Here is a 16508-nt window from a genome sequence, read left to right on the forward strand (position 1 = left end):
TGGTATATAGCCTTTTTACTGATTTGGGGTACATCCTTGCTCCATATCAGGCTTCTGACACCCTTCCAAAATGCTTCTCCTTTTCTCCCCTGCTCATTTATTTCTCTGTTGTTTTTTTCCATCTTCCTGTATCAGGCTTCCTAGGTACTTGAAACTCGCTACTCCTCAATCGTTCCCCACCAATTGTTAATACCATTGTTTCTCTCTCCTTTTTTCTTGTTGTGATAATCATCTCACTCTTACTTATACTAAATTTCATCCCATATTCTTGTACTGTTCATTCCCATATGTCCAACTGCTCTTGTAATTTCTTCTCCTTATTCCCCTACATCATCAGATCATCTGCAGACACCATAGCTTTCATATTCCTTTCACCAATTACTTGTGCTACTGTACTCATTATATCATCCATCACTACAGTGAAGAGTAATGGTGAAAGTGCACTTCCCTGTCTCAAGCCATTCTTCTGTTCAGTCGAAGCTGATCTCTCTCCTCCTGCTTTCACACAGCTCACACTTCCATGGCACATTTCCCTTATCCTCCAAATAATGTTTTGCTACTCCCCTGTTCTCCAAGGCTTCCACACTTTGCTACTACATACACTATCATACACTTTTCATTGTCCAGGAAGGTCATTAGTAGATCTATTCCATATTTATATTGCTGTTCCTGCAGTTGTCTTACAGCAAAAATTAGATCCACCATGGACCTCCCTGTTCTGAAGCCAAGTTGCTCTTCTCTCATTCTTCCTTCTAATTTTGCCTGAATTCATGCTTCCAAAAATTTTCTCAAAAATCTTTGCAGAATGTCTCATCAATGTTATCCCCCGATAATTCTTGCACTCTTTTCTACTTCCCTTCTTAAAGATCAGGACAATTATTCCCTTCTTCCAGTCTTCTGGGATCAGCTTCTGTCTCCACACAATTTTCATTACTCGATATAGCCATTGTATCCCCACCTCTCCTGCTGCTCTTACCATCTCTACACTTAGCTCATCCAGAACTGGTGACTTTTCTCCCTTCATCTTGCCCAATGCTTCTTCCACTTCTCCCCATGTAAGGTCTTTTTCAATTTGCTGTTCCTCCGCTCTTTTCTCCTCAGCTTGTTCCTCCTCATCCAGGTCTTCATTTTGGGTTCAGGAGCTCTTCAAAATACTCCTTCCACATATTCTTGAGTTCCTCCTTATTCTCTACATCTTGTCCACTTTTGTTCACCATTTGAGCATAATCTGTCGTACAGTTCTTCCTCTTACTTTTAATCATCCCATATAACACCTTTATTGAACCTTCACTTCCTTCTCCGTCATTCTGATCTACTGTTACATCTACTTTCCTCTTTCTTCCACCACCACTCTTTTTGCTTCTTTCTTGCTTGCCTAATATTCTTCTCTTGTCTCTGCCGTTCTCTTCCAGAACCATACCATAAAGGCTCTATTCTTCTTCTGTACTATATCCTTTGTTTTATCATTCCATCAGGGTGTTTCTTTCCATCTCTTTTTGTTGCTTGTCCTCCCACATATTGCTTCCGTTGAACTTACTAATGTTCCCTTGAATCCACCCCATTCCTCTTCTATCATTTTTGGTTCATCCTTTGGAATAGTTTTCTTTACTATTTGTAGGTATGTATCTGGCATTCTTCCTCCTTCAACTTCCATACCCTTATATGTCTTTCATGGTTTTCTGTCCCTTTATTATCCTTAGTCCCTCTCAGGTTCATTACTAGCAAACTGTGGTCACTATCCAAGGCCTCTGATGGTATTACCTTAATGTCAATGATGTTCCTATTCATCTCACTGTTGTACAGGAAGTAGTCAACTATTGACTTTCCGTTTAAGTCTTGACTGTACCAGGTAATCTTGTGGCTCTGTCTTTTCCTGAACCAAGAGTTCCCAACCAGCAAGCCATTCCTTTGACAGAACTCCAATAGTCTTTCACCTTCCTCATTTCGGTAGCCCCAACCCTCTGGTCCAAGCACACTTCCGCAGCCTTGTCTTTCTCTTCCAACGTGTGTGTTTAAATCTCCCATTACTATCATCTTCTTCCTTCCCATCTGCTTCTGCATTTCCTCTTCAAACTCTTGCTTCCCCTCAGAAGTGCAACCCACCTGTGGCGCAAACACTTGTATTACCTCTATGGTCGACTCCTTGATTGATATTTTGGTCTTCATCATCTTATCACTTATTCTCTTCACTTCTTCTTTTAATTCATCTCTTACTACTATTCCAACTTCATTTCTCCTTATCTCCTCATTTCCACTCCAGTACAGTCGGTAACCTTTCCTCAATTCTCTCCTTCCTTCTCCTTTCCATCTTGTTTTCGCTAACCCTAATAGGTCTAACTTCCTTCTTTCCATCATGTTTATCATCTCTTCCACATTTACAGTCTATGTATGTATATTTAATGGTGCAATCTTAGTCTTGTTTGTAGCCAGTTTGTCGTTGAATAAATCCATCCTTTCTGAGGCCCGTTCTATTTTTGAAAGCAGAACCCATAATCCACTACTGGCTTGCTGGGCCTATCGTAGCTTCACCAGAGCCTCATTAGCCATCACTTTTCAGGGTTCCTGTAGGACCTTCACAGCTAAGGTAGCAGTCCTGGGGCATACACAGTCTCCACTGTACCTCGCTCCTACAGGCAATCCCCTACTTCATGCAGTTGCCCATCTCTCACGACTTGGACGAGGCGTTGGACTTGTGGGAGACACAAAATTGGGTATTAGATCATAATTTTTACAGATATTATGATTTTACAGAGCAAAATACAAAAAAATCACTTTAGGTTGATATTAATATTCATTCAAAGAGTATAAGCACTTATTAAAAAGCGATTTTTTTTCAGTTTGAAGTTGAGTGTATTCGCTTTGTGACACCTTATAGAACATGGCAGTTTCTTGTATATATGTAGCATACCATGTACAGCAATCTTTCTTTCTCATATTGTAGACATGCATATTGGAGGACTTCATTGTTTTGTGTGTCACAAAAAAAGGTAATATTAATTTGTTTGGATTCAATGAGTAAACTGTGAGGTATCTATGATGTACAGAGATTGCCCTTTGGCAGTCTCTATATCCCAGTCCACAGATAAATCTGGTTGCTCTTTCCTGCTTCTTTTCATATGTATGCTATCAGCACAGCCTCATATCTCTATCTAATAATTAATCAGTACAAAAACTGACCCGTAATAAAGTGTTTTTAATGTCTGATCAGAGACTACTTCTGACAACTGTCTAATAAGATGTTGTGAACTACTGATTTTATTACATGTAAAACTGATACGGTTTTCATCTAGGTATACAGGGTGAAGCGAAATTTGTACACTCGGGCTTCACAGCATGATTCCTCACATGCCAGCTATAAAAAAATGTCTGTCACAAAATTTCGTCCAGCATGTACATCCGGCAGAAAAAGGATGTTAAAGAGTGGCAGTCTGGCAACACTGTAATCACATGTATGGTAACTACTGCTGTCAGCAGATGTTGCTGGAGCAGCACAGTCGGTGCAGTCAATAGCATTTTGAGTTAGCATGCAGAGGGTGGAGGATTCGATCCTGGCTTAGGACGCACTTTTTTTTATTTGCTAATTTCATTCTGTAATATACGGTATTTCTTAGATTACATGTATCCTAAATTCACAACATTTTGTAACGCTGAATATAACAAACACATGGTTAGACAAATAAGAAATAGACAGTTAAAACAAATGACCTATCATTGGACAGACTAACTACAAAAACGATATCGATTTGGAGATGCTAAAGATGATAGCACAGTACAATAACACAACATCTACCTGTCATTTATACTACATCTAATATGAATGCTCAGATATCACACATTTCCAACCAGTGACAATAATAGTGTCCATATTAACCCATTAGTGCTGTGCATTGCCATATGCAACGTTTGTAACACTTTTTTAAAATCATTGATTCCACGACATCAATGAAGCGAGAGTGTTGGTAGCACTGGATTCTGTTCCACAAGACTGTAAAGATCACTACAATGCAACGGTTTTAACAATACATTTAAATTCTGCGGCGTAAGCAGTGTTGGAAGTTGTTGTTTGCTGAATGACGAAGAAAAATGGAGTATAAGTTCGAGTAGGTATGTTTTACACAGTAACTTACGATATATAATTTGTTTTTTTAGTATGGTTGTGCTTTAAATACTCAAATATATATTCTTTGGAGGTTACTGCTTGTTGTGAAATAAATTACGTTCATTTAGGCCGTTTGAACATCGGTGTTGCCATATGGCAACACTAGGCGTTTGTACTCAGTAAAAGGATGAATTTTCTCTTTCTTGTTTTAGAAGAGGTTTCTCGCTTGCTGAGGTGCTAGAGATTTTTTTATGACGACGATATTGAACGTGATGTGTTTGTTGAGCCCCCAGATCCAAATAGAGAAGAATGATGGATTGTTGTATGTATGGTGGCTGGACAACTTACTTGTCACAGTGATCTCTTCTTCATGTGGTACACAAGAAATTGGCCAAGTCAAGAGATTCTCGCAGCTAAAAAAGTGAAATGTAATGATTCCCAGACCAAACCTGGTAGCCAAATACAATACATATATGGGAGGTATTGATCAGATGGATCAGAATCTAGCATGCTATCGCATTGCAATAAGAAGCAAGAAATGGTACTGGTGTCTCTTTACATGGATTTTAGATGTCGCCATACAAAACAGTTGGACTTTGTATAATAAAACAAGAAACCAAACTATTTCTCAGCTTGATTTAAAGAGAGAAGTAGCAACAGTGTACTTGCAAAGAAACCAAGCTTTACCAAAAGGAGCCGGGAGACCATCTGCATCAAGGGCATGTTCCGACAGCTGCAAATCAGATTCAATTAGGTTTGATAACACTGACCACCTCATCCAGCACACAGAAGGAAAGAAGAAGAAAAGATATGCACACAAGGACTGTAAATCTATTGTGAGAACAATGTGTTCAAAGTGTAATGTGGGATTGTGTATTGACTGTTTTATTCCATTTCATGTAAAATAATGCTGAGTTCAAGATTTGACTTTTGATTATGAATTGTACTGTATTATAAAGTATCAGATGTATGATGAAGACTGACTAATAAATTTGCACAAAACTTGTATATGTAATAAGAAATTTCAATAACCAATTTATTTTAGTTGAAGTTGTAATCCATATAAATTTAGGTAGTGAAAGCGCTTAGCGTTGCCATATAGCAACGCCAAATATCTCACTAATGGCGGTAATGACTTTTGTCGAAACAACTCTGTTGTGTAATTTATGTCTTTTACAGACATAATAACGCAAATTTTTTTTTAAAATCACAAAAAAATTAATCCGGCGCTAGTGGGTTAATGACCACATGACCTTTACAACAGGATATGTTGTCCTCAGAACAACAGATGCTCAAAGCGACCTCGCTTCACGTCTAAACGTTGTGCAACCCTTCGGATCATACAGCTTTGGACCCTTTGCAGCAAAACTGTGTCAACAGTAACAAGAGTAGCATACACATGCACTACCAGTTCTTCCACATTCGTTGAAAGGGTAGAGTACACATGCTCCTTTAGGTATCCCCACAGGAAAAAATCCAGGGGATTCAGGTCAGGTGACCACGGTGCTCATACAACTGGACCTCCTCATTTGAGCCATTACCCTGGAAATGTTCTGTCGGAATACTGTCGCACATTAATTCCAGAGTGTGGAGGTGCACCATCATGTTGGAACCATATCCTCTGCCGAACATGTAGTGGAACATCTTCCAGCACATCAGGCAGATAGTTTGAGAGGAATGCATTATACCTCCATGCAGTCAACCAGTCAGGCAACATGTAGGGGCCCAAAACTTGTCGCCCAATATTCTGGCCCAGACATTGATACCAAGAACTTGATATCCATGGTTGCGGGTGACGTGTGGGTTACCCTCACCGATGGTGGGCATTGTGCATATTGAAGACATCTTCACGAGCGAATGCTGATTCATACGATGATATTATGGTGTTCATGAAGTCATTGTTGCCTTCCTGTCATTGTTGGAACCATTCACAGAATCGCATCTGCTGATGGTAATCTGCAAGAAGCATGTGTTGCATGACAGCATAATGATAGGGGTGCAACTATACTTGTGCACCACGTTAACAACCTTGTGTTGCGAGACTCACAGCTGCCTTGCTACTTTACATGTACTTTGCTGAGGTTCTTTGTGTATGACCTCCAGAATAGCTTCCTCAGTAGCTGGAGTATGGCGAGCCCATGGATGACCTCTGCCACGTGGCGGTGGAAGGAGAGAACCTGACACCTGAAGGTGCAGCTCCAGACGATGAAACCAATTTTTATCTGGATGGAGTCAACAAGGATATCTAGCAGCATATTCACAAATGGCAACAACAGCCCAGTTTTCAGATGCACCAAGGACCAGAAGCATATCCACATATTCATCATTTGTGTATGCCATGTGTCTGCCACATTGGTTTCGAGGTTTACAATGAGAAAATTCGATACGTGTACGCATGTACATTGGAGTCTGTTATGAGCGCCTGGTGGACAGCGCATACAGTATAAACACACCCTTGGTCCTGCACACTGTTCCAGCTAACACGCATTACCCCTCTGACAGGTATTGTTCTGCATGATTCATCTCGACACCACTAATTGTGAAATGTTCGGTTTTGAATTACACTGTTTCCCTAATGGTAATAGATGTGATGTTTGCACAATCCCAGTGATAGAATAATAATAATAATAATAATAATAATAATAATAATAATAATAATGATAATAATACTGGCAGGCCGCAATGGCCAAGCAGTTCTAGGCACTTCAGTCTGGAACCACACTGCTGCTACAGTCGCAGATTCGAATCCTACCTTGGGCAAGGATGTGTGTGGTGTCCATAGGTTAGTTAGGTTTAGGTAGTTCTAATTTTAGGGGACTGATGACCTCAGATGTTAAGTCCCATAGTGCTTAGAGCCATTTGAACCATTTGAATAATAATAATGCATTGAGATATGTACTAAACAGCATGCAGTTACCAGATTCAGTATTTGAAATGCATAATTAGTAGGACCATGGTGATACATACAAATAGTAACCAAGTCTCGACATTATTTGCAAAGCGTATTGCCAGTCCTGCTGGTAATGAAGGCCCTAACAAACAAGGCAAGAATAATAGCTGGTACTAATCTATGGGATCATTGGAGGAGGGTACAAAGCAAACAGGTTTCGCATCTAGCAGATGAAGTGGTGGGAATAAATTCATGCTGACGATGTGGAAAGGGCTTCTTTCAAAGCTTACAAATGTTTCACATCTATGTTTGTAGTATGTAAGTGCAAATGTTTTCTAGAGGACCCACTGCCATCGATCTTGACGATTCAGATGCCTGGTACCATACCACCTGGACTACATTTATCAAATAAAAAACATATTTCCCAACCCAGGATCGAACCATCGAGCCCCTGCATGCTTTTTTAACTCAAAAATCTATCCACTGAACCAACTAAAAAACATAGACAATGTGTGCTGACAGAGGGAGTTACCATACATGTGGTTACAGTGTTGGCTGATTACCACTCTTTAACGTGCTTTTTCTGCCAGATGTACTCGCCAGACGAAATTTTGTGACAGACATTTTTTTATTGCTGGCATGTGAGGAGTCGTGCTGTGAAACCCAAGTGCACGAATTTCGCATCAACCTGTATACCTAGAAATCTACCTTTATCGGTGTCTGTTGTTTTAACTCCATGTATATTATTGACAGACGTTTGGCGTGAATTAACAAATTTAAATGGCAATAACTGAGATTTACTGATATTAACCATCAAACCTTGATTGTGGAACTCAGTAATTATTTGATCTAGTCCCTCAGTTGCAGCCAATGTAAACTCACTGTTTTGTTTGCCAACAAATAACAGTAGAAATTGTCTGCATAGCTTGCAAACTGGGAGCCGAGAGATGGTTCTACATTATTTGTGAACAGAAGGAGAAGGAAAGGACCTAGAACTGAGCCCTGGAGTACACCTTGTGTGATTGGAAATTTATGATCTGATCACTGATTTTGTAAATATGCTTTGCAACTGATAAGATATTTGAGGACAAATTTAACTTGAGCAGAATAGGGGTTCAGTATGTACAGTGTACACATCCTCATAAATAGGGTTACTGCTTTTTAAAAAATGGAAAATCCAGGTTGGTATATCAACAGTTATGAAAAACTTAGACTGCTACTCACTGTAAAGATTAGAGCATTGAGTTACAGACAGGAACAACAAAAAGACTTTTACACACTTAGGTTTTGGGCAATCTTTCTTCAGAAAAATGGAAAACTCACACATATTCACACCAGCAGACCAGCCTCAGGCGCACATGACTGTGTGTCTGGCCACTTTTCTGGCCTCTTTAGTCAGACTGCCAGTCTTGCACTGAAGAGTGAAACATTATCACGCTGACAGAGGAAAGCTCAAATTTCAATCTGTTGCTACACTGTAGGGAGTGTGCTGTTTAAAATGCTTTATAAGTGTGTTCCCAGTGTTCAGCAACATTATCAGCAGAACTGTAATCTATCAAAGCTTTTAAACATTCTGACACAAAAGAAAGAAAGAAAGAAGGAAAAATCTGATAGATCAAGTGGTATAGTGCTTCAGAGAGAACTTGCAGAATATTGTTAATAATTTTCCTGAGCATGTCATTGTAGTAGGGGTGGCTTCGACTTGCCAGGTTTAGACTGGGAGAGCAATGCCATCAAAATTGGTGGCAGAGACAGGGATTCATGTGATATTATTCTGAATGCATTGTTCGAAAGTTACTTCAAGCAGATATTTAGAAAACCAACTCGTGAAGTTAATGTAATAGATCCCCTAGCAACAAACTGACCTGACCACATCAAATCAATTAACATAGAGGAAGGTATCAGTGATCATAAAGCTGTGTTAGCAACCATGACTACTAGTTTTGCAAGGAATGTTAAGAAAGGTATTTTTGCTTAGCAAGAGTGATGGGATACAAATTTCAGAGTATCTGAGTAGTCAATATCAGATATTCAGTAGTAGGGTCAAAGATGTGAAGCATAAATGAAAAAGATTTGAAAGCATTGTTGAGTAATCCTTCAACGAGTATGTTCCAGGCAAGGTCTTAAGATATGGAAAGACCCACTGCAGTTTAATAGCTGTGTTGGAAAACTGCTGTGTGAAGAAAGAGAGCTTCATCACAGACTTTGAAAGTAAAATTTTGTCAACCAATCTGAGTAAATACCTTCAGAGGTTTTGATCTTATGCAAAATCAGTAAGTGGTTCAAAATCCTCTATTCATTCACTCAGTGACCACACAGGCACAGAAATGGAAGATAGGAGAGAGAAGGCCAAAATACTCAATTCAGTGTTTTGAAATTGTGTCACCATGGAAAATTGTAACAAGGTCCTTCCTTTCAATCATTGTGTGAATGCCGAAATTGAGATAACTGATTGCAGAATAGAAAAGCAACTCAATTGCTTAGTAGTGGCAAGGCATTGGGACCAGATGAGATACCTGTAAGATTCTGCAAAAAATATATGAAAGAATTTGCTCCCCTTCCAGTAGCAGTTTACTGTGGATCACTGGAGCAAAGAAAGGTGCCTTGAAAAAAAGTGCAGGTCATTCTTGTTTTCAAGAAGGATTGAAGGACAGATGCACATAATTATAGGCCTACATTGTTAACATCAATCTGCTGTAGAATTATGGAACATGTTTTATGCTCAAGATTTATGACATTTTTGGAGAACAAAAATCTCCTCTAAGAAAATCAACAAGTATTCTGCAAACAGAAATCTTGCAAAACTCAGCTCACTCTGTTCCTCCACGAGATCCATAGCACTGCAGACAATGGTGCTCAGGTTGGCGCTGCCATTTAATGAAAAAAAATATGAGCTTACTGAGTATTGGACCAGATTTGCAACTAGGTTCAAGACTTCCTTGCAGATGTCACCCTTAATGGAACAAAATATAGAGATGTAAATATAATATCTGGATTACCCAAAAGAAGTGCAACAGAACTGTTAACTGTTTGCATTGGATATGAACGATCTCGTAGAAAGCATTGGAAGCTCTTTAACACTGTTCACAGATGATGCAGCTGTCTATGAGAAAGTAGCAATGCCAGTAGATAGTATCTATTTGCAGAATGGCCTGTGTAGAATTGATGAATGGAGCAGGTTCTGGCAGTTGACCCTCAACGTAGATAATGTAAGAAGAAATCCACTATTGCATAACTACATTAATGACAAAATGCTGGTAACAGTATCTACCATAAAATATCTAGGAGTAACTGTCCTGAGAAACCTTAAGTTAAAAGATTACGTAAAGCAAATATTAAGAAAAGCAGATGCCAGATTCATAGGAAATGTAACTCGCAAAGGAAAGGAGTGATTGACAAGGCACTTGTTTCACCACTACTTGAATGTTGTTCATATATCTGAGATCTTTTATCAGGTAGGACTAATAGAAGAGAGGGGAGAGGGAGAGAGAGAGGGAGAGAGAGAGAGAGAGAGAGAGAGAGAGAGAGAGAGAGAGAGAGAGAGAGAGAGAGAGATCCAATGAAGAACAGCTATCATCCTTGGATCATTTAGTTGGTATGAGGGCATTAGATAGATGCTCAAAAAACTCCAGAGGCAGATGTTAGAAGAGAGGCATTGTGCATCATGAAGAGATTTACTATTGAAATTATGAGGGAACACTGTCCTGGCAGAGTCAGACAACATATATCTTGTGAAGTGATCATGATGAGAAAATTCAAGAAATTGGAGCTAATATGAAGGCTTAGCAACAATCATTCTCCCATGTGCCATACACAAATGAAACAAGAAAGGGGAACCAACTAGTGTTATCCGAAGTACCTTCCGGCACACACTGTTAGGTGGCTTGCGGAGTACTATGTAGATGTAGATGTTCAAGTCTGGGCACCTGGGAGGCCCCAGTGTTGGCAAAGCACAACTAATACACAGTGTTGAGGAGTTGCACTATATATTTTTGAACACCTACATGAAAGTGGGCCAGTGCACCATCATATGTGTACTGCAAATGCATTCTTTCATCATAGGAAACTTTATCAAATATTCTGATTAATTTGAGTGGCAGTATCTTGAAGGTACACTAGACCAGTAAGTTGAACAGCTGTAGCTGTGGGGAAAGAATTCACGTACAGTTAAAAGTGGGAGGTTGAGAATGTGTGCCCAGCATCCACCTATGTCCCTGTTTGATTTAAATACAGTCTAATTATTATTTCAATTATTTATGTTCAGTAATTCAGACAAAGAATATAATTATGTAGTTATAGTTGCTGTTCACTTGACAAGCATTTCAAGACCAGTAGACTTAGGTCACAGTTGCAGCCTCAGTATTTTTAGTGCTACTTTCACTCTGGATAGAGCCATTTTGGAATAACACTATGTCAAATTCATCATCTGAGGGTGACTGAAAGATGCCAGGCACTGCTGAATGAAGGCATGAGACAAGGGGCTCATACTCCTGCAATAGACATAGATGAAAGATCTGTCCCATATGTCCTTCCACCACCAGTTGCTCCAATCTGGTCACAAGCATCTCCTATCCTATGAAACGCAGGGCTAACTGTGAAAGCAGTCATGTGATATACAAACAAAGCTGCAACCTCTATGGTGCTTTCTATGTGAGCGTGACAATCAACACGCTGTCTGTCTATATGGGGGGCCACTGATAAAATGTGGTCAAGAGACAGCTGGACAACCAGTTGCTGAACAGGCCGCCCAACAATACATGCTTCATTTCAATGACTGCTTCGCAGCCTACTCCATGTCAATCCTTCCTAACAATACCAACTTTTCTGAATCATCCAGGTAGGAGCTCTACCTGCAATATATCCTACACTTCCATAATCCCCTGGCATCAACCTTCAGTGGACACTGACTTTTGTCGATCTGTCCCATTTTCTACTCCCATATCAGCACTGCACAGACTTCTGTTCCACCAACACAACCACAGTCTTTTTACTTCTCTGATTTTACACTCCCCCCCCCCCCCCCCCCCCCCAATCAATCCTTCTGTCTAACCTCCTGATTTCACATAGCTTCCATACTCTCTCCCACCTTATCCCTGTATGCTCCCACAAGCGGCACTTTACTATCCCCCAACCCTACTGTGCTCTCTCAACCCTCCCTGCCACAGCCTCCTCCTTACCCTCACCATCCATAAATTGATTCTCCCATCATGTGCAGTTGCTGTACATTGTCTGGCCTCAGTGGCCACAGCCAATGGTCTTGTGTGTGTGAGTTGTGCTTGTGTGAATGTATGTGTGTTTACTACTTTAGAAGGCCTTTTGGTCAAAAACTTAAATGTATAGCAGTATTTTTGTTGTGCCTGTCTGTGACTCTCTGTACCCAATGAGTAGTGCTCTATCATTTCCTAATATTTTTTAAAATCAGATATGCAAGCCACAATGCAGAAAATATTTAGACATTTATGCATACTGGAAACTTTTAAAAAACACATTTTCGGTAATACATATACTCAAGAACACAATTTTCCACTTCATCTCTACATTCTGTTTTCTTGTATTAGCTCTACACTTGCTCTTCTTTTTTCTTCCTTCAGGAAGTCTGTTTCCATATTGAGAAAAATGTGTTTTACACCGTTCTCAATTAAAAATTTATCTTTGTTCAGTGACTTCATCTGCAAGTATTGCTTCACCTTCTATGAACAGCCACAGATGAGATGATCTTTCCTTTTGCTTTTGTTGTTGCTCGGTTCCTTTATTCTCTTTATGCTAAGTGGCAGTCTTTATAAAATAAGCTTCCTGCATTTTTAGGTCCCTGACTGTCATTTCCAGCCTTTTGCTATGGACATTGAAATTTTCTCTAATTCTTGTGTTACAACCATGAAAATCTCCATTTAGTGGTGTTGTATAATTTACCATTTAAAAAAAGTTGTGTCCCATTTATGTACAAACTTGGTACAGTTAATATTTTAAATTGTTTTAAATTGTTTGTGCATGATTCTGTGGCATTGGTTTCACTCATCGTTGGATGGCATTCCTTTGAAGTTTTAAAATTCCCTGAATGTGTACATCTACTGCTGCTGCTTCTCCCCATTTTGGTATACAGTACAATATTTATGCAAAGATAAGTTTATAGTATATTTTTAGCAAGGTTTGTGTGTCAGCTGTATAGGGCTTTTCTTCATTAAGATTATATTTGCACTTATTTTTGAACATATCTTATGAGTGTTGTTTCCCCATGTCTGAAATTTGTTCTCTTCTAGTCCCAGAAACCTATTACAGTCCACTTCTCCAACACCTGCATTCCCAATGCTTAGAATAAAATCTTCTGACCTGTTCATTCTGTTTGTTTAAAATTTTGTACATGTCATTTTCTCCCTGTTGATAATCAGAATACCTTTCTGCCTTTTGTACGTTCTCATTGGTTCTCTTTACCAGATTATTTACTGAGTTGCTGCATAGTATTAAAGTTGTATCAGCATACACAATCACTTTTTAATTTACTGCAAATGGAAACATCATTTATATAGGTAGAAGGTAAAATGGAAAGGTCCTAGTACTGAGCCTGAGCTACTCCGTATTTTACCTGCAGAAAGTCAAAATAGACATTTTTCTTTGTGTTTCCAGATTTATTTTTTATTTCAGTGTATTGGTGTTCATTTCCAGCAAAGGTTTTTATAATATCTGCAGCTTTTCCTCTAATGCCATAGCTGTGCAGTTTCTCTAGAGTTCTATGGCAAGCACAATCAAAAGCTTTGGAAAGGTCTAAGTATACATAATTAATAATGGATCTGAGCATAAATAACTCCCAGTAAATCTGTCTAAAGGATATTAAAACTCACAGGCCTCTACAATCATGTTCCAATTAGAGTCAGTCAAATCTTTCCATTAGTCATGCAGATAGAAAAAGAGGTCTGTTGTTGTAATCAGCAGCATGTATACCACTATAAGTAGCTGTATACCCTCAGATCACACAAAATGTCTTCATTGAGTTGTCTGGAGACTTTAAAATAGCAGTGTGAAAATATTAGTTGATTCTAGGACTTATTATATCCCACAATGTGCATAATGGGTCTTTAGATTCCAAAAGTTTTGAATGTTATATTTCCCGTGGATCAATTCCTCATACATGTTTATCAATATATATTAGCAACAGGTGACAGCTTGAATGTCTGAAAATTCACTCTGCAAATAATATAAATCCTCTGTTCTTAATGTTTGACATAATTGTTGTGTGTGTGTGTGTATTAGTATTGGTATGTGATTAAAAAACAAATAATGTATGTGATGGGATTTACAGGTAGATGAACAGATGCTGAATGTCCAGAATAAGAACAGCAGTTATTTTTGCTGAGTGGATTCCAAACAATGTTAAGACTGCAGTGTGTGACATACCGCCTCGTGGCCTTAAAATGTCAGCAACATTTATTGGGAATTCCACAGCTATTCAAGAACTCTTTAAACGCTTAGGTGAGCAGTTTTCAACAATGTTCAAACGCAAGGCTTTCCTTCATTGGTACACTGGTGAAGGTATGGATGAGATGGAGTTTACGGAGGCTGAGTCAAACATGAATGACTTAATTAGTGAATATCAACAGTACCAGGAAGCAACAGCTGAAGAAGAGGGAGAATTTGATGAAGAGGAAGAAGGAGAAGGAGAAGAAGCATAATTTCCAAATTTTCATGACAGTTATTCATGTATGTCCATTAATTCACAGTTTTTAGTGTTACTCAATCAAATTAAAGCCTGTTAACTTATTGTTGAAGATCTGAATAAATAAAATACTCAACAGTCTTTTTGCCATAGCAATTCATTTATTTTATGTGTTTATGGCAGAAAAGTACAGCTTGATTATGCAAACTATCTTATCTTCCTGGAGCATTAACGGTATATTTAACAATGAATTCCCCAAACAACAAATTGAACAGTTATTTTACTTTTGCTACCAGATTCAGCAATTCAATGTGTCATCATCAGGCCCCATAGGCACTTCTCAAAAACCATTGATATAGGCATACTGGGGCCTTCTGGATTTTGTGAGTTCCCAAGTGCTTCCTTTGATAACTTGACTCCAACTGGAAAATTCACAACATACAAAAACATCTGACCTCAGTATGCCTATAACAATAATTTCTGAGAGGTGCATATGTGGCCCTGATGATGGCACACTGAATTGCCAAAACTGGTAGTGAAAATAAAATAAAATAACTGCTCAAATTGCACGGCTGTTTGGCAAATTAAATGTTAATTATTTGACCAGCCACTGTCACACACATCCACAATGGATCAACAGAGACTTAGTGGCTTATTTCTATTCTAAGTATTGGCATGAGAGAGTTTGATTTTTAATTTGTTTTTACCTATATTTTGTCAATAAATCATTTTTCATTGTTTTCAGCAATCCAAAGTTTTTGTCCTCACAGTTCATTTCCGCAAAGGAGAGTAGTACTGACAGCTCCATTTATCCTTTCCATTCAGCACCAGAATATCTCTTCCCCTCCCCCCTCCCCCCACCCCTTTTCCATGACCACAGAACACTGCAGCACAAAACAAAATAGTAATACTGAGCATGTTCTTATCACAGCTTTGGCTGTTAATAACAGTTGTACACTTGTTAAAACTTATTTATGCATTGCAGGCATAGCCTATCATCAGAATGTTTGCCAAACACATCAAATGTTCAGATGTGTGTGAGTTCCTAAGAAACCAAACTTCTGTGGCCATCAGTCCCTAGACTTAAACATTACTTAAACTTTTCTGTAGCATGTGAACTTGTTTGTCAACTAATTAAAGTATAAATGCCTATAATATGTCAACTGTCAGTTGTGATTTCATGACAACTGTGATGTGTTTGGCTGCGTGCTCCCGGCGGAGATTCGAGTCCTTCCTCAGGCACGAATGTGTGTGTTCTTAGCACAAGTTAGCTTAAACTTATGCTAAGAACAACACATACACCCATGAACGAGGAAGGACTCGAACCTCCGGTGGGAGGGGCCATGCAGCCAAACACATCACAGTTGTCATGAAATCACAACTGGCAGATGACGTATTAGAGGCAATCATACTTAATTAGTTGACAAACAAGTTCACATGCTACAGAAAAGATCTTTATAGTGTTGTGTCAAGTGATACCTATCATAACATTGGTACACAACTGAGCACGTACAGCTAATACAAAAATTTTGCTGTTATAATATAATTGCATAGACAAAAAATCTACTCACCAAGCAGTGGCAGGACATGCACGTAAAAGAAAGTTATATTTATGCAACCTCTTGGATCCAGTGGCTTCTTCTTCTGGCAGGAAGGTTGAAAGGGAAGGAAGAGGGTCAAAGGAAAAGGACTGGAGAGGCCTAGGAAAAGGGGTACATTTCAGAAAAGTCATCCAGAACTACAGGTCTGGGGAGACCTACCAGATGGGATGAGAAGGAAAGATAATTGTTGGGGACTGCACCAGACAAGATTTGAAAACCTTAGTTTAAATGGGGGAGACAGGATAATATGCAAGAGACAGATAACTGTTA

The 16508-nt window shown here is 39.0% G+C and overlaps 1 protein-coding gene across 1 annotated transcript in view; it reads left to right on the forward strand.

Moving 5' to 3' along the window:
• LOC124798563 (tubulin beta chain-like) overlaps window positions 1–14653 on the forward strand; it is a 64966-nt gene extending 50313 nt beyond the window's left edge. Inside the window, 2 exon segments of the mRNA XM_047262021.1 lie at window positions 14284–14328; window positions 14330–14653. Of these exon segments, the coding sequence (XP_047117977.1) occupies window positions 14284–14328; window positions 14330–14653 (369 nt within the window).
• The last annotated feature ends 1855 nt before the right edge of the window (window positions 14654–16508 follow it).

The sequence above is a fragment of the Schistocerca piceifrons genome, chromosome 5 (genome assembly GCF_021461385.2).
Source record: "Schistocerca piceifrons isolate TAMUIC-IGC-003096 chromosome 5, iqSchPice1.1, whole genome shotgun sequence".
NCBI lineage: Eukaryota > Metazoa > Arthropoda > Insecta > Orthoptera > Acrididae > Schistocerca > Schistocerca piceifrons.